Source organism: Sminthopsis crassicaudata, chromosome 1, assembly GCF_048593235.1.
Source record: "Sminthopsis crassicaudata isolate SCR6 chromosome 1, ASM4859323v1, whole genome shotgun sequence".
NCBI classification, from domain to species: domain Eukaryota; kingdom Metazoa; phylum Chordata; class Mammalia; order Dasyuromorphia; family Dasyuridae; genus Sminthopsis; species Sminthopsis crassicaudata.
The window spans coordinates 564,461,771-564,487,141 of NC_133617.1; the positions used below are offsets into that span (position 1 = coordinate 564,461,771).

Here is a 25,371-nt window from a genome sequence, read left to right on the forward strand (position 1 = left end):
ACTACTTGTGACCAATCCATGGTAGCACCTTCTGAACTCAGAATGGAATATCAGCCACAGTTGAACACATTGTATCTTTACCCCAACATTGTGATATCATTGGTCTTCTTCGAAAATTAAGGAAGAAAAACAACAATAATAACTAAACACTTTATGAAGATCACATTGCTTTTGAACGATAGCCAAAATGGAGTTCTGGGTATTAATTTTAAGTGGATTTTCATATAGATGTGACTAAATATATTTTTAGAAATTCATTTAGATTAAAAATATGTGGCCAATTAAAAATCTTTGCCATAAGAATATTCATCTACTGAGGCAATGTTATTTGCATAATTTTTTCTATAAAAGGTTCCTTTTTACTCTTCTAAGTCATCTTCTTGTCTTCTGATAGTTTTATTACATAGAACATATTTAGTTATATAAGATGATGGTCCTTATCTTCTTGAAGGATTGCTAGGTCAGGTTGACTCAATAAAAAGTGAACTAGTAAATTTTGACTGGCAGGAGTTCAAATTAAGAAATTATTTGAATTATAGTTTACTTTTTTATTTAATTCAAATATATAGGAGAATTTATTAATATTAAGAATGACTAGTATTTATGTAGCATATTAAGGTTTGCAAAGCACTTTGCAAATGTTATCTCATTTTTTTCTTCACAAAAATCCTGGAAGACATTTGTTGTTATTATCCTCATTTTACAGAAAAGGAAACTTAAGCAAATAGAGATTAAGTAACTTGCCCAGCATTACATGGTTAGTAAATATCTGAAGTCAGATTTGAATTCAGAGTTTTCTTATACTTTATTTCTATACTGTAGAGACCTATCTTTTACCTTTGTAATTTGTTTCTTTAAAATTTCACTTCTATCTTTTTAAATATGGGATCCCCAATTTTTTCTCACATAATTCTAAAGTAAAAGAACCCTAACATAAAAATTACAGTCAGGTAAAGATGCTTTAAGTGATGTATCTTCACTAATGAAGCACTCATTTTTCAAATGAAATAAATAATAGTTTGGGGACTCAATATGATGTTGTGGAGCCATGAGAGTTTTCCATTTTTCAATGCATGTTCCCAACTCCCCCAGCCCAATCTTCAGTGACAATGTGAACCTGTGGTGGCTACATAGAAGTGGGAATAAGCATGTTTTACTTGAAGAGCAAATTAAGAAGGTCTAAACAGTACAGAAATTCTCTAAGGAATTGATGGGAGCTTCTGCATGAAGAAGTAGCAAGAAGAAAATATGAAATGCATAAAAACTCTGCACAGCAGTTTTAGAGCTTTGATAAAATATAAAATGTCTTTAACCCCTTTGCTGTTCTTGCAAACGCTGGCAATTCAAGAATTTTATTATTCTGGGGCTAACGTATTTTAAACCTCAATAACTGAATGTTTCCTTTGGGAAACCCTCAGGCAAACTATATATTGATTTTCTCAGAATGCAATGTATTTTTCATTAGTACCAAGGTTTGGTGGGTATCTAGTCATTTGTTCACCAAATTCCACTGAAAATTAAAACTGAAGACTCCATTTTGGCTATGAAGTCATCAGAGTATGGACATTACTTTTTTCTATTAGATTCTATTTTGACATTCATGCTGTCTGGAGTTCACTTTAACAATGGTTATGCACCAAAACTCACCTCTTCAAGTTGACCTGTTCCTTTGCACTAACCACCATTCTCTATTTGCCTGACTGGACAATTAGCCATATGATGTAAAGTTCCATGACAGATCTGACAACACAAAGATAATCCACTCTTCTGCTTAAGCCCTTAGAGGTGATTAAGCTACCTGGATAATTCAGATAAAAATAGGATCTTTGAGTTACACAAATGATTACCACAGATTTCTTTGAATTATTTTGCTCAAAGAGAGCCAATCTATGCCATATATATTTCCCCCATTGAAAATGTAATTTTCATCATGTACTTGTGTACCTTCCGATTTCTTTTTATCTCTCTCCAAATATGTTCTTTCATTATAAATTATTTCTTTCATTTTTATTTTGATGGAGTAGAAGTCACGGAATCTAGACTGTGTACCCCTGTAAGGTTTATATAAAGCTTTGTGTATATGTATATAAAGAGTGGAATCAGAAAGACATATCTTCATGAATTCAAATCCTGCCTCAGGTAGTTGCTAACTGTGTGATTCTGAGTAAGTTACTTAACTCTGCCTCAGTTTTCTCATAAGGAAATAGCAAAGCCCTTCAGTATCTCTGTCAAGAAAACCTCAGATGAGTTCACAAAGCATCAAATATAATTGAAATGATTCTATAACAAATATAGATACATATATGTATGTAAAGGTATAGACATAATATAAATAATATAAACTTTTAGATATATGTTAATATATCAATTAGCAATTAAAATTTAAACATATAGACAAATATAGATATTTAAGGGTGAGGTTGAAAGCTAATCCATACATATTAGCTGTGACATTTCTATTAAATGAGAATAAGCCTCAATCAATTAACCAAACACAGTTTAAATTAAGTCCATACATGCTTTGAGGATTCTTATAGAAACTTCTATTCTCACAGATAAGTCTTCCATCCCAGAGTAAAGCTATAACTACTCTTCAAGTTCCCCTGAAAGGTTGTAAGAGATTTTGGCCCCTGATATACCTACTGCTGGGAAGAGATGGGCAGGAAGGGATGTTGCTAGGATCCTGATGAGTGGTACATCAAACTTCTCAGAACCGATTGAAGCAATGTTTGTATATGAATTGGGGAGGGGGGGGAAGGAAGGGAATAGAGCTATATTCAGGTTAGAGTCAGACCTCTCTTTCTCACTCCACACACACCCTTCTCCTCTCCCTTTATCTCCTGGTAATTTTTCCTTAGGAGAATGCTGGAACACTGCTTGTTACTTCCTGATTCCAGCTAATTCAGTTTCTATCTGTAGATATCAGAAGGTATGATGATATCCCTCAAACAACTGGAACAAACTTTCTGCTTGGTATCATTTCACTTCAAACAATGGCTTTCAAAGGCTTTTCACTTTTAATGTAAAGTCTTTGATTGAGATTTGTTCTCACCTAGTTGAGATATCAGTTAAAATATGTAAGTTAAAATTTGTGATTTTAGTTTCAAACCCACCCTTAAATATCCAAATCTATATATTTATAAGAAGATATTGTATAATGAATTGTAAGGTAATAAAAAGAGAAGAATTTGCTTCCTTAAAAAAAGAAAACATCTTTATGAAAGTCAAATCAAACTACCTCACAAAGAAATCTGAAATATGGATAATATCTATATATCTATAAATATACAAATATATATCTATATATGTACACAGACAAACATGAAACAAATCCTCATATCTAAGGTGGATTTAAATGACTTTTCAACTGTTACCATACCTTTGCTTCCAGTGACTATCAAATCTGATCAAAATTAAACTTGACTTTAAGCAAAGAGATTAGATGGCACTCTATAAATATTTGTTGATTGATTTACAAGCAACATCCAAAAACACCAAACAAAATTCACCAAAATAATGCCTGTCAGTATTCTAATAATTGCATGACATAGTCTAAATCTTCTTGGAGATTTACTTTGTCTACTCCTGCACTTCTAAGTAGCCACAATAATATTAAGTGCTTTAAAAAACTTTTAAAAGGATAAAACCCAATTTTCTCATTATGGTATCCATGGTAACAATGGAAACAATTTATATATGTCTTAATGTTACATTTTACTTCTTTTTCAACTTAATTTTTTGGACAAATTCAAATTGTCTAAAACAACATGTGGAAGTACTTTTTGAGTGTCAGGGGCCTTTCTAGAGTGATGTATTAATTTAAAAAAATTTTAAGCAGAAGCAATAGGATTCTTTACCAAACAGCTCAAAGGTGTTTATTTGTTTGAGATAATAAAGTCTAACTCGTGAAAAACAGGACTAGTGAGAAGCTTTATTGTTATTGTCCTTTTTATCTGTCCTTCTAGTCAGCTAGGTGGTTTCTACTTACTCATTTGTTCAAATTCTCTTTCCTAAGGATAGAAACATTTCTGAAAAGGGAAAATAAAATTGAGTACAGAGGTTTGCTACCTTTGGCACATATTTGCATAAACTCTGCTTGCTTCTAGTGTTGGAATTCAGCTGTTTGAACTAGGACCCTTCTTTTATGTGGTATTACCACCCATCATGAGAAGTATCAGGACCTTTTTTTGGACTACTTACTGACTGGCATAATTCCAACATTGCCTATTAGCCTCAAAGAACAGACTGAATAATTTCTTTTATTTGGTCACAATTCTTTTTTCCAGCTACCATTCCACACATTCAGCTATTGAGAAATGTTAAGTTTAATCCAAGTAGCAGTTCATGCTTACCCAGCAAATTAGGACCTACTTTTTCAACAGTATTTTAAAATGGTCTTCTGCTTAATAGGAATGTTCTAAGACTAAATCAACAAAATTCCATAATTATGTCACTAAAACCTTAAAATAAATTCATTGAACTCTTGTTACACATTTCATTTAGAAGCATGGGAATCCCTCTCAAGTAGAGAGGAGTTAAGACTATAGAAGAGTTGGCTTGATAAAATATAAACCTACTTAGTCTGGCAGAATGTAAGCTTCTTGAGGTCGGATTACTGACTCATTTTTATTTATTGTATCTTTTGAACCTAGCACAGTACTTTGTACTTGATGAAGCACTTAATGCATATCTATCCAATTGGCTTGAAATCTCACTCTCCCCCAATTTTGTGTTTAGCAGAAAATTAAAGAATGAGTTGGAAAACAAAACCTAATCTCTTTATTAGTTTAATATTATTGGTGATGATACACAAAATTCTCTTGACAAGAAAGTACAGGCTTATATATTAGTGATAGAGACATGCAATTTGTGTTGCATACTAGAAAAAAATAAAGTCTACCAAATGGAAAAGGACAGTAATGATCATCCTGAGATGTGAACTAATAAAGTAATTTACAACCCAACCTATTGATTTTTAGCGTTTCTTTCACTTAACCCGGCATAGCAGACAGAATTTTGTATTTTCTTTTTATCTTTCTATCTAAGATAGGAAGTTAATCCACCAAACCCATATCTAGCATGAGATGAAAGGAAACTACTTTTTGTTCCCTCTTGTCCTTTTCCAATGATAGACATTTCTTTTGCCGAGGCTGTGAGGAACACATGGGTTTTCTTTCACGGAGCCCAGAGATCTCAGTTATGAAATGCTATTCACTGAATCAGACCCTATAACCTCTTCTTGGTTTTAATATTTGTCACTGTAACAATTGTGCATCCAATCTTAAGAAAAGAGGGCTGGGATGGCAAACTGTGGAAAAAACTGTGGCAAAAGCCCTTCAGATTGAGAATAATGAGATTCTATGTGATTTTGGTCATGTAATTTCAGATCCCTCCCCTTCAAAATTGGGGTATTATAAAATTCACTATCTAGAAGAGATTAAGAAATTCTTTTTTGGAAAAAAACAGATTGTTCTTGGGATATTTGCATATTTTTCATAACATAAATGATCAATGTCTCAGTTAACTCATGGTCACAGTCTAAATGATCAATATTCCAGGTTTATTCTGTAGCAAATTGTTTTGCTCACATCAGTATCCCCAATTGTCCTTTTATAAAAAATGAAGCATAAAATTAAGTTTTATAAAGTAGTATTGGTTTATTGGTTTTATAAATCCTACCACTTATGTTAATATCATTCTCCAATCAATCCTTACTTCTCTTCCACTCAGAACACTACTACAATATAGAGAAATAGTTAAAAATGAAAAAATCCCAATGTGAATTACTTTCTCTAAGAAACATCATTTTAGTAGGTATGACACCTATGTGTTACTCTTGTTAAAAAGCACTAGCATCTTCCCTCCATTTCTCTCTCCCATTTCTTAGACCCAACAAACCCATGCTTTGCCACTTTCACAATATACTCTTACACATTTAAAGAATTTTTTGGCTACTGATTACAAATTCTGAATGCATATTGGGAAATTCTTTACCTGATTTATTTGCAATTTACTATCAGGGGTGTGGACTATTTCTACTGTCATAATTTTTGCTATTAATAAATGACTCACTTTTTTCTCCATAGATAGCTTAAACTTAACCACAGTGAGCACAGAAATGTAGAGTAAAATATCCTTCATTTGATGTGAGGTCATCTGAATCTTTTTTTTTTCTATTCCCATAAAGTGACAGAAATCCTCTTCCTTTGGGATACTAATCTCTCTGTCCTCTATACTCCAGTCCCCAGATAGGTTGCATAGTGGATAGAGTGCTGACCCTGAAGTCAGAAAGACTTTAATTCAAATGTGGCCTCAATTAATCCTGAGAAAGTCACTTAATTTTGTCTGTTTCATTTTCTTCAACTATAAAATGGGTTTAATAGCAGAATCTAATCCCCAAGATTATTGTAAAGGTCAAATGAAATATATGTAAAGTGCTTATCACAATACCCAGCACATAGTAGGTACTTAATTAGTGCATTTTTTCTTCCTTCCTTCTACTACTGCATTGAGTAATGATGTTCTATGTGTGTATTTCTGACAAGAACCCCCACTTTGCCTGCCTGTCTGTCTGTCTTCTCCTCTGACTCCAACCGCCTTTCCAAAAAACAAACAGCCAGGTTTTTCTTGACAATCAACAATATTTATATGAGAGAAAAATTAGCTATTTTCTGGGGTCTTACTGTTTGGAAAATTTTTATTTCTATGTCCTATCATTTATTTAAAGATGTCAAATAAATACTTGAACTAATCTGTTACTGAAGCAAGATTTTTAAAGTTGACTTTGCAAAGGTAACATTGATTGGAAAATAAGATTGGGTCTAGGAATAAGGCCTGGGCTTATGGTTTCCATGGTATAGGAAACTCCTAGGTGAGTAAACTCCTTCCCTCAATGCCCATCCATAATTTTTTGGGAAATTATAATTATAAAATTGTTGTTGTCTTGTTGCCCTTAGAGTTTTAATGTCTTAAGAGGGTCACTAAATCAGTGTGCATCAGGGGTAAAATTTGAGCCCCAGTTTTTCTTAGGTTTGATCATAGTTTTTTATCCATTATACCATGAGGCCTACATTGGCTTTACATAGCTCACATAACCATGAAAATATCTTTTAAAGATTCAAGAAGCCCTACAAATACCTTAGATTAATTGCTTCATATTTAATGATATTCATTGCAATTAAATGGCTTATGTAGACTCACACAATTAATTAATGGTAGACTTGGAACTAGTACCAAAGTCACCTAAATTTCTGTCCACTGATTGAATAAACCTTGTCCATGAAGATAGTACTGTGTCAACAATATTGTAAATGCAATCTAATATCCAAGAACAACAAAAAAATGAAAGCGAAATCCTCGAATTTCTTCTTTCCATATCCAGCAAAACTTTTGTAGAATGATTTTGTTTGCTATGCTGCCCTGAGTTACATTTAAGATAAAAGTATGGGGATAAAAGTATGTTAATGGGAAAGATTTATCACATATCTATGAGGTTATCTGGCTTCTAATTTACATAAACAAATATTCATTATTTCTTATTAAAAAGTATTTCACTTAGATTTATTATTATGGCTTTATTTTTGGGACATGAGGAAAAATAAAATCTCAAAATATGTTTAGATTTAGAGCTGGCAATGACTTCACAGGTCATCTTTGATTATTAATCAACCCACTCGCATTTTCAAAGGAAGAAATTGGCCCTTGTCCAAAGTCATATTGTATGAAATTGCAGAATCAGAATTTCGATTCATTCTTCTGACTTTAAATCCACTGTTCTTTGCATTGTAGTAGTTGCCTTTTTGAACAAAAATTTAAAATAAAACCAATTTCTCTTGTTCTTTCTTCCCTTTAAAAACAAAACAAAACAAAATCCTTTATATTCCTGATAAGGGAAGACACTAGTTGAAACCTATAATGTAAAACCATGATGGGTTTATAAGAGAAGCATTATGCTGGTGAACCTTGGATGACTTTTCTCTGTTACCAACTGGGTGACTAACTGACCTTGAAACTAGGCCTTTCTAGTTTTCTTCTGAAGTGTAAGAGAACTTATTGTTTGCATTTCAGTTTCAGTTTCCAGTCTTTCACTGACTCTATCTACAAAAGAATTGATAAATGTACATTACAGTCAGTTCTTATCCCAAACAAGCCTAGCTTTTAAATTTTTATTGATATATATGATGCAAAGATGCATGGAATTTTAGGTCTGGAAGGGAAGTTAGAAATCATGTAGTCTCATTCCTTCATTTTATAGATGAGGAAACTGAAACACATAGAGGTTCATAGACTCATTAATTCATTTTTCCATTAACATTTTTGGGCACCTTCTCTGTGAAAGGTATTGTGACTAGATTTTGTAGAAGATAGAAAGCAATATATGACACAGTCAGCATTTAGATAATTTACAATATATTGATGCTTGTCTTTTGTTCTCAAAAAGGACCAAAATGACATCATAATGTCAAGTTACATTACATCCAACTATGGCTGATAAAAGTTTGGAATATTCTACCCCAGGTAGAGCACAAATGGTCCATGTGAATACTTGAGGCAAAAGTCTCTAAATTTGTGCATCTAAATTTGCATACAATATGTATGGGACTAAGGGAGATATGATACATTCACAAAAAACTAGAGTGAGAAATAGAGTCGCATAAATAAAACATGATAGGTACTAAATAAAGTGTGATAGGGTTTCAGAGAGGAAGGGAGTTTATGTTCCAGAGGGTATCAGGAAAAGCTTAATGAAAGAAGTGGCCTTTTGAGTTAAGCTTTGAAGAATAGGTGTATTTATATTATCCTGGTTTTGTCCCTTTAAATATAAGTATTTTAAGATTATATAAGTACAAACTTAAGCCATTGTATAGAATGATCATAGTCATTAAATCCTATCCTTTTTTCTCAGGAGGGTTCCCAGAATGTGTAAATATATGTGTGCATGTGTGTATGTGTGTGTGTGTGTGTGTGTGTGTGTGTGTGTGTGTGTGTGTGTTCAGATGTCTTTGTATAATGGAAGGTAGTTTTTTTTGTTCTGTTTTGTTTTGTTTTACTCCATTTTCACCTTTCTTTCTTTCACATCAATCTCTCATTCTCCCTTTTCATCATTTCCCTGATGATTACTACCTGTGTGATTTCAGGCAAGTCCCTTAACCACTGTGGGTCCCAACTTCCTTTTTTGTAAAATTAACAAGTTGGTTTTGATAGCATCTGCAATTACTTTCCTGTTCAAGATCCATTATTCAATGATCTTCTCTTATTTATTAAACAGCTACTGGATTTATACATTGAGAATGAGATATAATTAGAAATAGCCACAAATATTACAATCGAAGATGTCACAGATCTTTATTTGGTGAATTTTTAAAATAATTTAATTCAACTGAATAAATGTTTATTAAGTATCTACTCTGTTACGAGGTATTGTGCAAAGCCTTTTTTGTGAACACCAAAATATTGTTTAAACACCTGGAGGCATGTTCTAAAATCCTTAAGTTTTAAGATATTAATAGTATGAGTGTTATGTAAAGCTTTCTCCATATAGGACTATTGCCTTGTTTATTATCAGATCATCCTCATGGTCCAAATTTTCCTGACTCATAAGCTTCTATTCAGATTTAAGATATTGACTGAAATATCTCATGAATCAGTCCTATACTTACAACTATTTGCAAACATCATATGCGTTATTTCCTCTTGCTCACTTTTTTTCACATGAGTTTTTCAAACAGCTACATTGTGTTGTTTGTATATATATATATATCCTTACTCCCATACATATTGTATGCAAATTTAGATGCACAAATTTAGAGTTTTATGCCTTCTTCAGTATGATTCTCTTGATTCATTCATAAATTCATTGATTTATTCATCTAACATTTACTCTCCACCTAGGGAACTGTGAAGCTAGATAAGATACTTTCTATGTTACTGTGATCATAGTTTAGCAAATGTTACATTTAATTCAAACCAACAAAAATTTGTATGATAGTTTTCTGACTCTAATCATGGTTCTGTTGTAAACTAGCTATGTGATCTTGGGTGACACAATTATTTTTATGGGCATCAGTTACCTTATCTCTAAATGATGTGGTTGGACTAGATGATTTCTAGGAATATAGATCTATAGCTAGAAGTTAGAGGACATGTAGTTCAAACTTCTCTTTTTAGAGATGAAATCAAGCCCCTGAAAAGTTGTGATTTTTCTATTTGAAAAGGTAATAAATTGGCAGGATTTGAACTCCAGACCAAGTGCAATACTTTTCCACTATATCCTTGATATTTCAGGTCTTTTGCTTTTTTTCATTTTTTGAACCTAAACAATGTTTTCATTGCAACATTTTCATTGAAAATGTTGCCTATTTTTACTTATGTCTGTTTTTGTCTATTTCCATCTATTTATATCTATTTCTATCATGTTTTTAAAAGAATGTGGTAAATCTAAATGATAGTAACAAAAGCCTCCTGCTTATTTGTGTCCCCTTCTGAAATTCCTGCAAATTTTCTCTTTTAAAAATGTTTCACTGATTCTCCTTTCTTCCTTTCTTTCTCCTTCCTTCCTTCTTTTCCTTCCCTTCCTACCTTCCTATCTTTCTCCCTTCCTCTTTTCCTCATTCCCTTCATCTATATTTCTTCCTTCTTTATTCAACATATTTTTTGAGGGGGTGCTCTGTGCTTAGCCTTGCATTGAAGTCATTGAGTATCCATGTCTTCATTGGAGAATCTTATCAAGTTCATCATTGAATCCCTGTGCTTTTTCATCTTCTGCAAGAGATATTAGGCAAATGATCTCCAATTTTTATGGTGATATTTCTATATATTCATGATGAAAACTGCAAGCAAGGTGACTAAATGCACCATGGTATTATGTTACTTGCAGTCTTTAAGATTGTTGTTCATTAACAAGAAACCAAATATATTGACTTATTATACTTCTCCTAGAAGAATATGTGAGCCATCTTTTCCTTTACTTGCACTTTTTATTTATTTTCTTGTTTCTTTTGTAGAAGTAATTTCAGTTTGTATAATGTTTGGTTCTTTCATTTGTGGATTAATTCATTAGTTATTAAACAAAGATCTGGCATTAAGCATTCCCAAACATTTCATGTGTGAAGACTGGAAATATGTAGGATCTGGTGGTGAACATTGGATTAGAATAAATCAGGTTTCCAGTTCATGACTCAAATTCTCTTCAGTATGTTCCTAGACCTGGATTTGCTCTCTATTAGGGAATAATTAAGATTTTGCACAGGATTATAAATCCCTTAGCATTAGTCAGGCTGATAAAAATTTAAAAGCTATTAAAATGATTAACAATAAACATTTTATAAATATACAAATACATGAGATTGACTACATTCTATTCAACTGCAAGTTGATAAAGTTAGGGCATATAGATTTAGAGTGATGGAATTGGGGGCAGAGAAGAAATTTTCCTTTTAAAAAAGGCCTTTTAAGGTTTTGTGGAATAGGAGGAAAAAAAAGGATAAGAAGAATTTTTTCCTCTTTTGGAGTCTTTGAAATAAGAAATATATGATGAAAAGAGTACTCCAAGCATATAGTTCAACTCAAGAGAAGCCTTAAAGGCAAGAGTAGAAGTTATGATAGAAAAAAATTCTAATGAACAAAATTTGTCTGAAGATACTGCAAAATACCTGTGAGAAAGTAGGTAAGTTATGAGAAAAATATACTGAATCAGCAGACCTAGGCTGTTATTGCCAACTCAGCCCAGTTCTCTATGCATTGCAACAACTGGGCTACTGCAGAGAGGAAAAGTTATTTTCATTGTAACTTTCCATGAGTTATATCACCATAAGATTGACATAGTTAAGCTATGTCTGCATTGTCCCAATAGGTGGACTATAGAAACGCAAATTCTTTCCTAACATATTACAGTTTTTGTTTTTACCTGGAATAACTTTTTTTTTTAATTTTTATTTTATTTTATAATTATAACTTTTTTTTGACAGTACATATGCATGGGTAATTTTTTTTACAACATTATCCCTTGCACTTACTTCTCTTCAGATTTTTTCCCTTCCTCCCCCAACCCTCTCCCCCAGATGGCAGGCAGTCTTATACATGTTAAATATATTACAATATATTCTAGATACAATATATGTGTGTAGAACCGAATTTCTTGTTGCACAGGAAGAATTGGATTCAGAAGGTAAAAATAACAGTTTACACTCATTTCCCAGTGTTCCTTTTCTGGATGTAGCTGATTCTGTCCATCATTGATCAATTGAAATTGGATTAGCTCTTCTCTATGTTGAAGATATCCACTTCCATCAGCATACATCCTCGTACAGTATCATTGTTGAAGTGTATAATGATCTTCTGGTTCTGCTCGTTTCACTTAGCATCAGTTGATGTAAGTCTCTCCAAGCCTCTCTGTATTTCTCCTGTTGGTCATTTCTTACAGAACAATGATATTCCATAACATTCATATACCATAATTTACCCAACCATTCTCCAATTGATGGACATCCATTCATCTTCCAGCTTTTAGCCACTATGAAAAGGGCTGCCACAAACATTTTGGCACATACAGGTCCCTTTCCCTTCTTTAGTATTTCCTTGGGATATAAGCCTAGTAGTAGTATGGCTGGGTCAAAGGGTATGCACATTTTGATAACTTTTTGGGCATAATTCCAGATTGCTCTCCAGAATGGTTAGATTCTTTCACAACTCCACCAACAATGCATCAGTGTCCCAGTTTTCCCACAGCCCCTCCAACATTCATCGTTATTTGTTCCTGTCATCTTAGCCAATCTGACAGGTGTGTAATGATATTTCAGAGTTGTCTTAATTTGCATTTCTCTGATCAATAGTGATTTGGAACATTCTTTCATATGAGTGGAAATAGTTTTAATTTCATCATCTGAAAATTGTCTGTTCATATCCTTTGACCATTTATCAATTGGAGAATGGCTTGATTTCTTATAAATTAAAGTCAATTCTTTGTATATTTTGGAGATGAGGCCTTTATCAGAACCTTTAACTGTAAAAATGTTTTCCCAATTTGTTACTTCCCTTCTAATCTTGTTTGCATTAGTTTTGTTTATGCAGAAACTTTTTAATTTGGTGTAATCAAAATTTTCTATTTTGTGATCAATAATGGTCTCTAGTTCTCTCTTGGACACAAACTCCTTCCTCCTCCACAAGTCTGAGAGGTAAACCATCCCATGTTCCTCCAATTTTATTTATGATTTCGTTCTTTATGCCTAAATTTTGGACCCATTTTGATCTAATCTTAGTATGTGGTGTTAAATGTGGGTCCATTCCTAGTTTCTGCCATACTAATTTCCAGTTTTCCCAGCAGTTTTTGTCAAATAATGAATTCTTATCCCAAAATTTGGGATCTTTGGGTTTGTCAAACACTAGATTGCTATTTTTATTCACTATCTTGCCCTGTGAACCTAACCTATGCCACTGATCAACTAGTCTATTTCTTAGCCAATACCAAATGGTTTTGGTGACTGTTGCTTTATAATACAGTTCTAGATCAGGTACAGCTAGACCACCTTCACTTAATTTTTTTTTCATTACTTCCCTTGAAATTCTCGACCTTTTGTTGTTCCATATGAATTCTGTTGTTATTTTTTCTAGGTTATTAAAATAGTTTCTTGGAAGTCTGATTGGTATAGCCTAAATAAATAGATTAGTTTAGGGAGTATTGTCATCTTAATTATATTTGCTCGGCCTATCCAAGAGCACTGAATGTCTTTCCAATTATTTAAATCTGACTTTATTTTTGTGGCAAGTGTTTTATAATTTTGCTCATATAATTCCTGACTCTCCTTTGGTAGATATATTCCCAAATATTTTATACTATCGACCATTATTTTGAATGGAATTTCTCTTTGTATCTCTTGCTGTTGGATTGTGTTGGTAATGTATAAAAATGCTGAGGATTTATGTGGATTTATTTTGTATCCTGCAACTTTGCTAAAATTCTGAATTATTTCTAATAGCTTTTTAGCAGAGTCTTTGGGGTTCTCTAAGTATACCATCATGTCATCTGTGAAAAGTGATAATTTAATTTCCTCATTTCCTACTCTAATTCCTTGAATCTCTTTCTCGGCTCTTATTGCCGAGGCTAGAGTTTCTAGTACTATATTGAAAAGTAATGGTGATAGTGGGCAACCTTGTTTCACTCCTGATCTTATAGGGAAAGGTTCTAGTTTATCACCATTACATATGATGTTTACTGAAGGTTTTAAATATATGCTCCTTATTATTTTAAGGAATAGTCCATTTATTCCTATACTCTCAAGCATTTTTAGTAGGAATGGATGTTGGATTTTATCAAATGCTTTTTCTGCATCTATTGAGATGATCATATGGTTTTTATTAATTTGATTATTAATATGGTCAATTATACTAATAGTTTTCCTAATATTAAACCAGCCCTGCATTCCTGGTATAAATCCCACTTGGTCATAGTATATTATCCTGGGGATGATTTTCTGAAGTCTATTTGCTAATATCTTATTTAAGATTTTAGCATCAATATTCATTAAGGAAATTGGTCTATAGTTTTCTTTCTCAGTTTTTCGATCTACCTGGTTTAGGTATCAGTACCATGTCTGTGTCATAGAAGGAATTTGGTAGGACTCCTTCAATCCCTATTTTTTCAAATAGTTTACATAGCATTGGAGTTAGCTGTTCTTTAAATGTTTGGTAGAATTCACATGTAAATCCATCTGGTCCTGTGGACTTTTTCTTAGGAAGTTGGTTAATAGCTTGGTCTATTTCTTTTTCTGAGATGGGACTATTTAGTCTACTTACTTCTTCCTCTGGGCAAGCTATATTTTTGAAGGTATTCTTCCATTTCATTTAAGTTATCGAATTTATCGGCATAAAGTTGAGCAAAGTAGCTCCTAAATATTGTTCTAATTTCCTCTTGATTAGTCGTGAGTTCACCCTTTTCATTTTCAAGACTAACAATTTGCTTTTTCTCTTTCCTTTTTTTAATCAGGTTTACTAAGGGTTTGTCTATTTTGTTGGTTTTTTCATAGAACCAACTCTTAGTTTTATTAATTAATTCAATAGTTTTTTTTTTACTTTCAATTTTATTAATCTCACCTTTTATTTTTTGAATTTCAAGTTTTGTGTTTGTCTGGGGGTTTTTAATTTGTTCCTTTTCTAGCAATTTTAGTTGTAAGCCCAATTCGTTGGCCCTCTCTTTCTCTATTTTATGCAAGTAGGCCTGTAGAGATATAAAACTTCCCCTTATTACTGCTTTGGCTGTGTCCCACACATTTTGGTATGATGTCTCATTATTGTCATTTTCTTGGGTGAAGTTATCAATTATGTCTATGATTTGCTGTTTTACCCAATCATTCTTTAGTATAAGATTATTTAGTTTCCAATTATTTTTTGGTCTATTTTCCCCTGGCTTTTTATTAAATGTAATTTTGATTGCATTGTGGTCTGAAAAGGATGCATTTACTATTTCTGCCTTACTGCATTTGATTTTGAGGTTTTTATGCCCTAGTATATGATCAATTTTTGTATAGGTTCCATGAACTGCTGAGAAGAAAGTATACTCCTTTCTGTCTCCATTTAGCTTTCGCCAAAGATCTATCATATCAAACTTTTCTAGTATTCTATTTACCTCTTTGACTTCTTTCTTATTTATTTTGTGGTTTGATTTATCTAATTCTGAGAGTGCAAGGTTGAGATCTCCCACTATTATAGTTTTGCTATCTATTTCCTCTTGCAGTTCTCTTAATTTCTCTTTTAAGAATTTAGATGCTGCACCACTTGGTGCATATATGTTTAATATTGATACTGCTTCATTATTGATGCTGCCCTTTAGCAGGATATAATGACCTTCCTTATCTTTTTTAATTAGGTCAATTTTTGTTTTTGCTTCATCTGAGATTAGGATGGCTACTCCTGCTTTTTTGGTTTTGCCTGAAGCATAATAGATTATGCTTCCCCCCTTTTTCTTTTAGTTTGAATGTTTCAGGCGTGTTTCCTGTAAACAATATATAGTATATATAGTATATATATATATATATATGTATATACACTATATATATATATATATATATATATATATATATATATATATATATACCATATATATATATACTATATATATATAAAACATATAGTAGGATTCTGACTTTTAATCCAGTCTGCTAACTGCTTCCTCTTTATGAGGCAGTTTGCCCCATTCATATTTATGGTTAGAAGGACTAATTCTATATTGCTTGCCATCCTATTAACCCCTGCTTATGCTTTTCCCCTTTCCTTCCCTCTTACCCCCCTACCCAGTATTAAACTTGTGAACACCACTTGCTTTTCACAGCCCCTCCCTTTTTAGGATCCCTCCCCCACCTTAAAGTTCCTCCCCTTATTTTACCCCTTTTCCTCACAATTTCTGTATTCCCTTCCCCTTAGCTTACTCCTTCCCTTTCACTTTTCAATGAAGTGGAAGAAGTTTCACCATAAATCGAATATGTCTATTGATACACACTATGTTCATCTCCCTCCTTTCTTTCTCTCAGATATAATAGGTTACCTTTGCCTCTTCATGAAATGTAGTACTACAACTTTACACTTTTTTATGATATAATTTCCTTTCCACCTCTAGTTTCTAAGACAAATTGTACATATGTTCTTTACATATTTTTTTGGCAGAAGTATAGTTCTCAATATTTCTTTTTACCTTTTTAAAAATCTCTTGAGTTCTGTATTTGAAGATCAAACTGTTTATGTAGGTCTGGTTTTTTCATCAAAAATAGATGGAATTCATTTATTTCGTTAAATGTCCATTTTCTTCCCTGGAAAACGATGCTCATTCTTGCTGGGTAAGTTATTCTTGGCTGCATACCAAGTTCCTTAGCCTTTTGGAATATCATGTTCCAGGCCCTTCGTTCTTTTAATGTGGACGCTGCTAGATCCTGGGTTATCCTTATTCTGGATCCTCCATATCTGAATCGCTTTTTTCTAGCAGCTTCCAATATCTTTTCCTTTGTCTGATGGTTCTTGAACTTGGCCACTATATTTCTTGGCGTTTTGATTTTAGGGTCCCTTTCAGTAGGTGATCGATGAATTTTTTCAATGTCTATTTTACCCTCTGTTTCAAGAACGTCTGGGCAGTTCTCTTTGATAATTTCCTCGAAAATGGTGTTCAAGATATTTTTTTCCTCACATTTTTCAGGGATTCCGATTATTCTTAAATTGTCTCTCCTGGATCTGTTTTCCAGGGTTGTTGTCTTTCAGTAAGGTACTTGACATTCTTTTCAGTTGTTTCATTTCTCTGGTTTTGCTTGACTACCTCTTGGTTTCTCCTTGAGTCATTCATTTCTACTTGTTCGAGTCTAATTTTCAATGATGTATTTTCTTCACTCACTTTTTTTATATCTCTTTGTAAATGTCCAATTGAATTTTTATCTTCTATGGAATTTTTTTCCATTTTATCCATTTTATTTTTTAGAGAGCTGTTTTCTTTTTCCAGCTCACTAATCCTGTTTTCCTTGGAGTTGTTTACCTTTTCCAGCTCACTAATCTTGTTTCTCAATGATTTGATTTTTTTATCCACTCTGTCTTTAAATGCATGGGATGACTTCTCCAGGCTCTCTTACCAAGCTTCCCTTTCCTTTTCCCATTTCTCTTCCAGCTCTCTTGTGAGAGCCTTTTTGATTTCCTCTATGAGATTCTTTTGTATTGAGGAGCAGCTCATATCCCCCTTAGGGGATTCCTCTGGGGACAGTCTGTTTTTAGTCTCCTCAGTATTTGAAGTCTGCTCTCTCTCCATACAAAAGCTGTCAATGGTTAGAGCCCTTTTGAATTTTTTGTTCATTTTGTCAGAGTAGGAATCGAAGAAAACAAATTTACAAGAGAAACAATTGGTCTGTTTTGCTGGGGATGGGGCTGGATGGTATTAATGGGCTTCCTCTACAGACTGGGGCTAGGGCAGCAGAGAGCCACTAACAGAACAGCGATGACTGTACTGAGTCTGTGCTCTGAGGCTCTGAGAACGCGCTGAGTCAGTCCAGGTGGCCGGATTCCAAGAGATGCTAGCTTTCCCAGGTTTTATTGTTCACCTCCGTCTGCGCCCAGTCTGATTGACCCTCCCTTGAGCAAACACAGACCTTTTCTGGCGACTTTCAAGGATGTCTTCTCTTGGTGATTATTTGTGGGGTTCTTTCTGGGTCAAGCATTAAGTCTGAGGCTTGTCATAAACTAAGTTCTGAGAGAAAACAAGGAGCTCAAGCAGCTGTCTGCCTCCACGCTGCCATCTTGGCTGGAAGTCTACCTGGAATAACTTGACTGAAACCTCAACAATTTGCTTGATGAATTTTAATTAGGCATTTTGATAATTGTAGTAGTTCCTTCATTTTTTTTTGCTCAAATTTATTTTTAATAAATGGCATACCTTTGTATGCATACATGTGTGTATGTATGTATGTACATATGTAAGAGGAATATGTTTTTTAAATTCAATATATTAAATTGGAAGAATGTCAATTTTAAGGAATTATCTGACTTACAAAAAATAGAATTAGTTTAATAATGTTTAATAATTCATGCTTGTGGAATTAGAAGAAACAAAGTAGGAAAACTCTTAATTATAATTACAGAAGTAGAGGGAAAATAGGCTCCAGCAGATTATTAGATGAATTTCAGTTTTATCACTTTATTATATGTAATTTTAAATGATAGAAATCTAGAAGGAATAGCTAAAACTAATTGAATTACTAAATCAAAATTCAAAAAAGATTTTTATTCATCTAACAAATCCAATAAGGTTAAATGTAAAGCTTTATAATAGGGTCCAAAAAATCAACTTCAAAAATACAAAGTCAAAGAGACATGGTTAAATCTCAATTTGTCTGAAAAGTATCTGGATGTTTTAGACTTAAGTCTTTAGTGCTATATCTGTCATACCACCTCACAGAGAATCATGACTTCTCAAAATTGAGGTGGAAAAGTATACAAATACAGAGGAAAGCTTGGGGAAAAAATGGGTGTCAAATGAATTTCACTCATTTGAAATGGATAAAAGAAGTTGAACATATATGCATTATTTGGTGTTGAAATACTGTAAGTTTAACAGGGAAAGAGAGCGTATAGAGTTAACAGGGAGCAAAATACTTGGAAGTTGCAATGAAATCAAGCTTCCTAATTTTGAGGGTAGAATTAAAAAGAGGACAAAAAAAGAAAATTAAAGAATTGAAACCTAAAAGAGTGCCTTAGTTTGCCTCTTAAACAGTTGAAGAATATCCGAATAAATTGTGGTATCTGAGCATAAATGAATGTTACTGGGTCATAAGGACAAAGGAGACAATTTTGTAAGATCGTGAGTAATATGAACTGATGCAGGGTGAAGGAGCAGAACCAGAACACTTAGTATAAGAATAAAATTGTGAAGATTACTTTTGAAAGACTTAATAACTCTCACCAAAGTAACAACCACCCATATTGCCAGACATTCAAATTGAAGCATGTTACCCACTTCCTGATGGAGATTTGGTAACTGATACAAAGTACACAGATAAAATATTCTTGAATATGACCACTAATGTGGTTTCATTTTGCTTGACTCCACTTGCTTCTGATGAGATTTTTTTCTAATCTTTTCTCTTGGTTTTTAATTGAAAGAAAAGTTGAGATAATAATAACATTTTTTAAAAAGCCCATTATGTTATAAAAATGCACAGAAGAGAATACAAGAAAGTTCATTAAAAAGCACAGACAGGCAGAACATTTTTGTAGGTAACATTTAGTAAGTAGAATTTATCATGTTTTTAATAAAAACAAGTTGTGTGAAATCTACAATTTCAAATTTAATCCTTATTTTGTTTTCTGCTATGTGTATGAAAATGCTCTTTTGGGGGGGTTGTTAATTAAGAATTTAAAAAATTACAATGAACAAGCTTGCCCAAAGAAGAAATATTAAAGCACAGCTAGATAGTGTAGTGGATAAAGCAATGGGTCTGGAGTCACCTCAGACAATTACTAGCAATGTGACCCTAAGTAAATCCTTCAACTTCAGTTTACCTCAATTTCCTCATTTATAAAATGAGGAGAATAACACCTACCTTCCAGGGTTGCTGTGAAGATCAATTAGGTAATAATTGCAAAGCATTTAGCACATGGCTACTTTATAAATATGTGTTATCATTTAGTATGAAAAGGTGCTTCCCCCCCCCCCATTCCCATGTTTTGAGATTACAGGTATAGTCCCTTTTTTTTTTTTTTTTAATATTTACCAATTTATTTCTTAAACACAGAATTTAATAGCATAGTAGAGAATGGAAACATTTTAGCTAAGAACAAAAAATTCTGAATGATAGAGGTATATGTGTATAATTTAAAATATTCTCAGCCATTTCAAACTGCTCTTTGTGGTACATCAAGGATTTATTTTGGAAAAGACTTCATAGACTTGCAGAGTTGGAAGAACCCTTAAGGGGTCAGTAAGTTCATCAGGTCATTCCAAGGAGTAATGAAATAGTTAGCTGCAAAACCAAGTTCTAATGGGCCAGTTTTTCAACCTGTAAATTCTGAGGAACTGTTCCAGAGGTAAAAGCTTTTTTCAAAGATATTAAAAATAGGGTCCTTTAGTTCTTCTTTATTTCCTTTTTTGCTGCAGACCCCAGCAGTGGTTATGTGTTTCTCCTTATAATGTTTTATTCCCTTAAAAAGAGTTTAGAACTTAAACTTCAAATAATGTCCCATTTGTCAAATAATAATACTTTGCTTAAAGAAACACAGACATCAATTTGTGTAACAGGTGATTAAAGTAAGAGTTCATTATTGTGTTTTCACCTCTGATCTGTCAACTACAACCTCTGCTTTTGATTCATATCCAAAGCAGATTTATTGGTATAAATGACTAGCCTTTATCACAGTAGTATAGCCAAAATGGCCCCTGAACATTTCATCTTGCTCAGATCTTTTCTTTTAGCTTAGGAATTGTCTAGTTGCCTGAATTTAGCTAAATTTAGTGGTTACTGAACTTTGAAAGCCAAGAGATCTTTTTTAGCATGTGTTTAAATGCTACTGACATTCAATTTATTTATACTTTTTAACCTTCTTCACCTTACATATAAAAGAAACCTATATTCCTTTTCCATTGAATCTTTTCAAAAGAAAATTTCCTTGTAGTATCTTGCCAGCATTGTTTGGCCAACAAAATGGTATATACTGTGAAAGAGACCAGGATTTCACAAGACCAATTAAACAACATACCTTGGTAGGGACAGGACTGAGAACTGAAGTTAGCCATAGGATTCAATCAATCAATAAAAATACAGGTTACATATGCTGTAAAAGACATTGTGTTAGGTTCTAAATGGAGGGAGTATGAAGGGACATAAAAAACATGGTCCTTGTCTTTAAAAGAATTTATCACTGTAGCGGACATGATTTAGAAGAGAATATACGCAGTGATGAGAATGTGAAAAAAAAAAAAAAGAGTTAGAATTAGGTATGTAAAGCATTAGTACTTACTATAGGCAAACTAATGCACATATTTGGCCACCTGGCTATCTCATAGAGATTCTGTCCTTCACCCCTGTACCACATGCCCTGAACTTTTTTTTTTTCCTGAGGCAATTGGGGTTAAGTGACTTGCCCAAGGTCACACAGATAGGAAGATTTGTACTCAGGTCCTCCTGTCTTCAGGGCTGTTGCTCTATCCACTGTACCAGCTAGCTGCCCCTAGCCCTGAACTTTTAAAGGACAAATTGTTATTCTCTAGTTACTGTCTAAATTTGTATCCTACACCAGGAATTGAGGAGCCATCTGAGAAAATGTCAAATGCCCTTTAGTAATTCATGAGCAATACCTGTTTAAGTTCATACCAAGCTGGTTTCTTTACAAGTGGTAAACTATTGGTAAATTAATGTGGATAACTATTCTACAGATAGGATCTGTATGAGTGTGGGGGGGATGTGGGTGTGTTTTTACTTTGGTTGGAGGAAACCATTCTGAGCAGCAGTTTGTCTATATGATTATATGTCTTTTTTGGTACCATTCATCTGTGAAATATAAAGAGCTTTGTAATTGATATGACATGCTAGTATTTCAATTCTCCCAATATTTCATTCACTGGGAAGGAAAGAAAAGTTTTTCAGAAACAAGAAATATACTTAAATAAAATTTACAGACCTATGGATTGTTAGAGCTGGTACTTATTTTATAGATAAGCAAACTAAGACTAATAGAAATTAGTGACAAACCTGGGAATTAAACCCAGATCTTCTAGTCTAGACTTCTTTTTACTATGTACACTCTTCCTCCTTTATATAGAGTTAGCAAATAACAAAGGAAGAAATGGACTAGAAAAGACAGATGAGGCACTGGGTTAAAAGATTAGACATAAGGCCACTTTCCTCAGAATTATCATATTGCTATAAATTCTGTATCGTCTCCATTGTCTGTTATTTTTTTTGGCTCCTAACTTGACACCACAATGTGGTAGAGTTTTGACTTCTTACCAAAAAGGAAATTTTGTATTGGTTATGTCACAGTTCATATTTGTTCTTCTACTGGGAAAAGACTGACTCAAGTTTTGATTATGTAAATTCTAATCTACTCACCAACCAGTTTCATTAGTTCTTTATCTTTTTTTTTTTTTTTTTTTTTTTTTTTTTTTTTTTTTTTAGGACTACTCTTGTGCCAGAGGGTTCCTCCTAGAACAAAGATCTCAGAAATACTTTGTCCAAAAATACTCATTTTATTATCTTTGCCATTTCCTCACCCCTACCAGGTATCTGGAAAACCCCATTCTCTGATATATCTTTGGTGACCCAAAACTCACTAATCCTAACAATGTAGTTTGTTTGTCATCATCTAGAAAGAACCAGGAAATTTTAGCTTCTGATACTCCTCAAATGTAGTTACCAGCTCTACTTTATCAACTGAGGCATTAAACCTCAGAACAGTTTAATTTATACAGGAAGGGATTTATATTTGATGTGATAGTGAGCAAAAAAAGTGACTACTATTATCTTATGGGAGACTCTCAACTAAGAGAAAGAACGTGGGCTTCACTCTTCCACACAGGAGTTCCATGAACCATTGCCTTTCAATGGCAACCCTCATTACATAGGTATTCTGCCACTTTTCTTTCGCCTAACTTGGTTCTTTCATTATTTTCTCTTGTACTACAGCTCCCTATTTTATTGCTTCTCTTACGAAGGGAACATGTCATTTTGGGGCCTTTGGACCATGGAGTAATTATACTATGAGTTCAAATAGGATAACTTCTTCATTTCCAGAGATAGAATGTTTCTAAATTTTGAAAAACTTTTGTTGTTGTTGTTATTGTTGTTTTACCTCCAGGATATACCACCATCTCTTCTCAAAAGGTCTACTTAGATTGCAAGAGGATTACTCAAAACAAGTCTATATGTTCCACTTCAATGCCAGTTCATGGTGAGTCCATACTGTTTACTGCTTTCCTCCTTTGGGCAAACTACCTCTTGTTTGATCAACAGTTCCCAATGAATCTTTTTGGGGTTTGTAAAGGTACTTCTGCTCTTTTTTTTATTTGCCTTCTAGCTGTCCACTTTTCTCCAGGACATGTTATACAAATTAATCCAGATTGCTTCTAATAGCAGTCCAAAAAATGAAGAAGCAGATATGGAGTCAATTTTTACAAATAAAAGAACGTGCATTTATGGGAGAAATGAAGGCTTTTGACAGGTTTACTACATAATTTCTAAACTCCTTAAGAAAAGGGATTAGGTAATTTTTTACTTTGTCAATGTCTGGTGCGGGATCTCCATATAGGAAATACTTGATAAATGTGATTTGGAGTCATCGCTTCTGAATTATTCTACAGTTTTGCATCATTTAAAATGATAAAATTTAGAGCTAGAAGAAAATCTTGAAGGTCAGCCCTACCAATTCATGTTACTTGCTTAATTTAAAAAGACATTTTGAACTTAGACATCAAAAAAGAAAAAACATTTTCAAATATACAGCAGGCTATATAATAGGAATCATATGAAGTTGAAGGTGTTTTTCATATTACTTGCTTTTTAAAAAATATATAATAATGCTACAAATTACTTTCAAAACTGTCCTATTTTTCTGTACTTCCGAAATTCCTTCTTTTCTGTGATTTAAAAAAATAATTCAGTAATTCTTTTTTGGGCCATCACTAATGCTGAACACCCATTCTTTTCCACCCATCTCTGCCTAATAAAATATCAAGAGAAATAAAAAGAAATATAATGAATAAATATTATGAACAAATCCGTGAAATAATTACATCCAAATATGTCTTTTGGATGTATCTTGAGCATATCACTTCCCTGTAAAGAGGTCATTAATGTGCTTTATTGCAGATCCTCTAGGGACAGGAGTGGTCATTGAGTTGATCAAAGCTTTTAAGTCTTTTGAAGATTTAATTTTTTCTTCACAATGTTGTTGTCCTTGTAGAAATTATTTTCCTGACTTTGCTACTTCAATATATATTATTCTGTACCATCCAAGTTTATTTGAAAACATCTCATTTATCATTACTTATAGAATAATAATATTCTATTATATTCAGATACCATTATTAATTCAATCATTGCTCACTTTTTAATAAAGAATAAGAAAATTAAAACTCTTGAAGCAATTATGTATAGTCTAACAAAATAAATTCCCATATTGGTCATGTCCAAGAAATATATTTCAGCCTGAACCCTGAGTTAAAAAGATGGCTTCAATATTAATCTTTCAGAATTGTAATTAGTCATTGCTTTGATCAGAGTTCTTAAGGCTTTCAAACTTGTCATTATAATAATATTGTTATTATAGAAATCATTATCCTAATTCTGCATCAGTTCACACAAGTCTTTCTCAAATTGCTCCTACAATTATTCCTTTTCTTCAAATTAATTAATTATTTTAAATTTAAATACAAGAAATATGTAATCACACACATAAATATACACATATACATTCATATGCATCTATATAAATCCATATTATGCTTGTTTGACTCTGTTTCTCTGAAGGTGAATAACATCTTCCTTCATAAATCCCAGTCTTCCAGATTTTTCTAATTTTACCAACTGGTCATTTCTTACACCACAGCAATATTCTAATCTTATACTATCTAGTTTTTTCCTAAATAATCTAAAACAGTATTAACCAATATGGCTGGCATATGGTATATTTCCTTATTTTTCTGTTTTAATTAAATTTATTTTAAATTTAACTTTGAGATCATGATTACTAACCCTGCTTTTTTTTTACATGATAATGTAATGCCAGAGAAATTGAGGCACGATAGAGATTAGAGTTTTTAATATTTTATTAATTGGAGAGCATAATTGACTGGACAGGACTCTCATCTCAAAGTATCCAGTGACGAATGGGAGAATCCCAAGTCCTCTTACACCTTTT

At 32.9% G+C, this 25,371-nt stretch overlaps 1 protein-coding gene across 22 annotated transcripts in view; it reads left to right on the forward strand.

The window, feature by feature from the left end:
• Positions 1 to 25,371, forward strand: part of LOC141550964 (uncharacterized) — a 272,765-nt gene that overhangs the window by 57,969 nt on the left and 189,425 nt on the right. For 12 of the 22 annotated variants that reach the window (XR_012484743.1, XR_012484741.1, XR_012484746.1 and 9 more), the window contains one exon: positions 23,311 to 23,403. The exons of 9 other annotated variants lie outside the window; for them this stretch is intronic. Coding sequence is in view for 2 of the 13 variants with exons in the window: in XM_074282132.1 (XP_074138233.1) it covers positions 23,401 to 23,403 (3 nt within the window). In the remaining 11 variants the exon portion in view is untranslated. Of the gene's footprint in view, positions 1 to 22,635; positions 22,736 to 23,310; positions 23,404 to 25,371 lie in introns of those variants that run through there. One more of the 22 variants, XM_074282133.1, reaches the window with a different exon arrangement.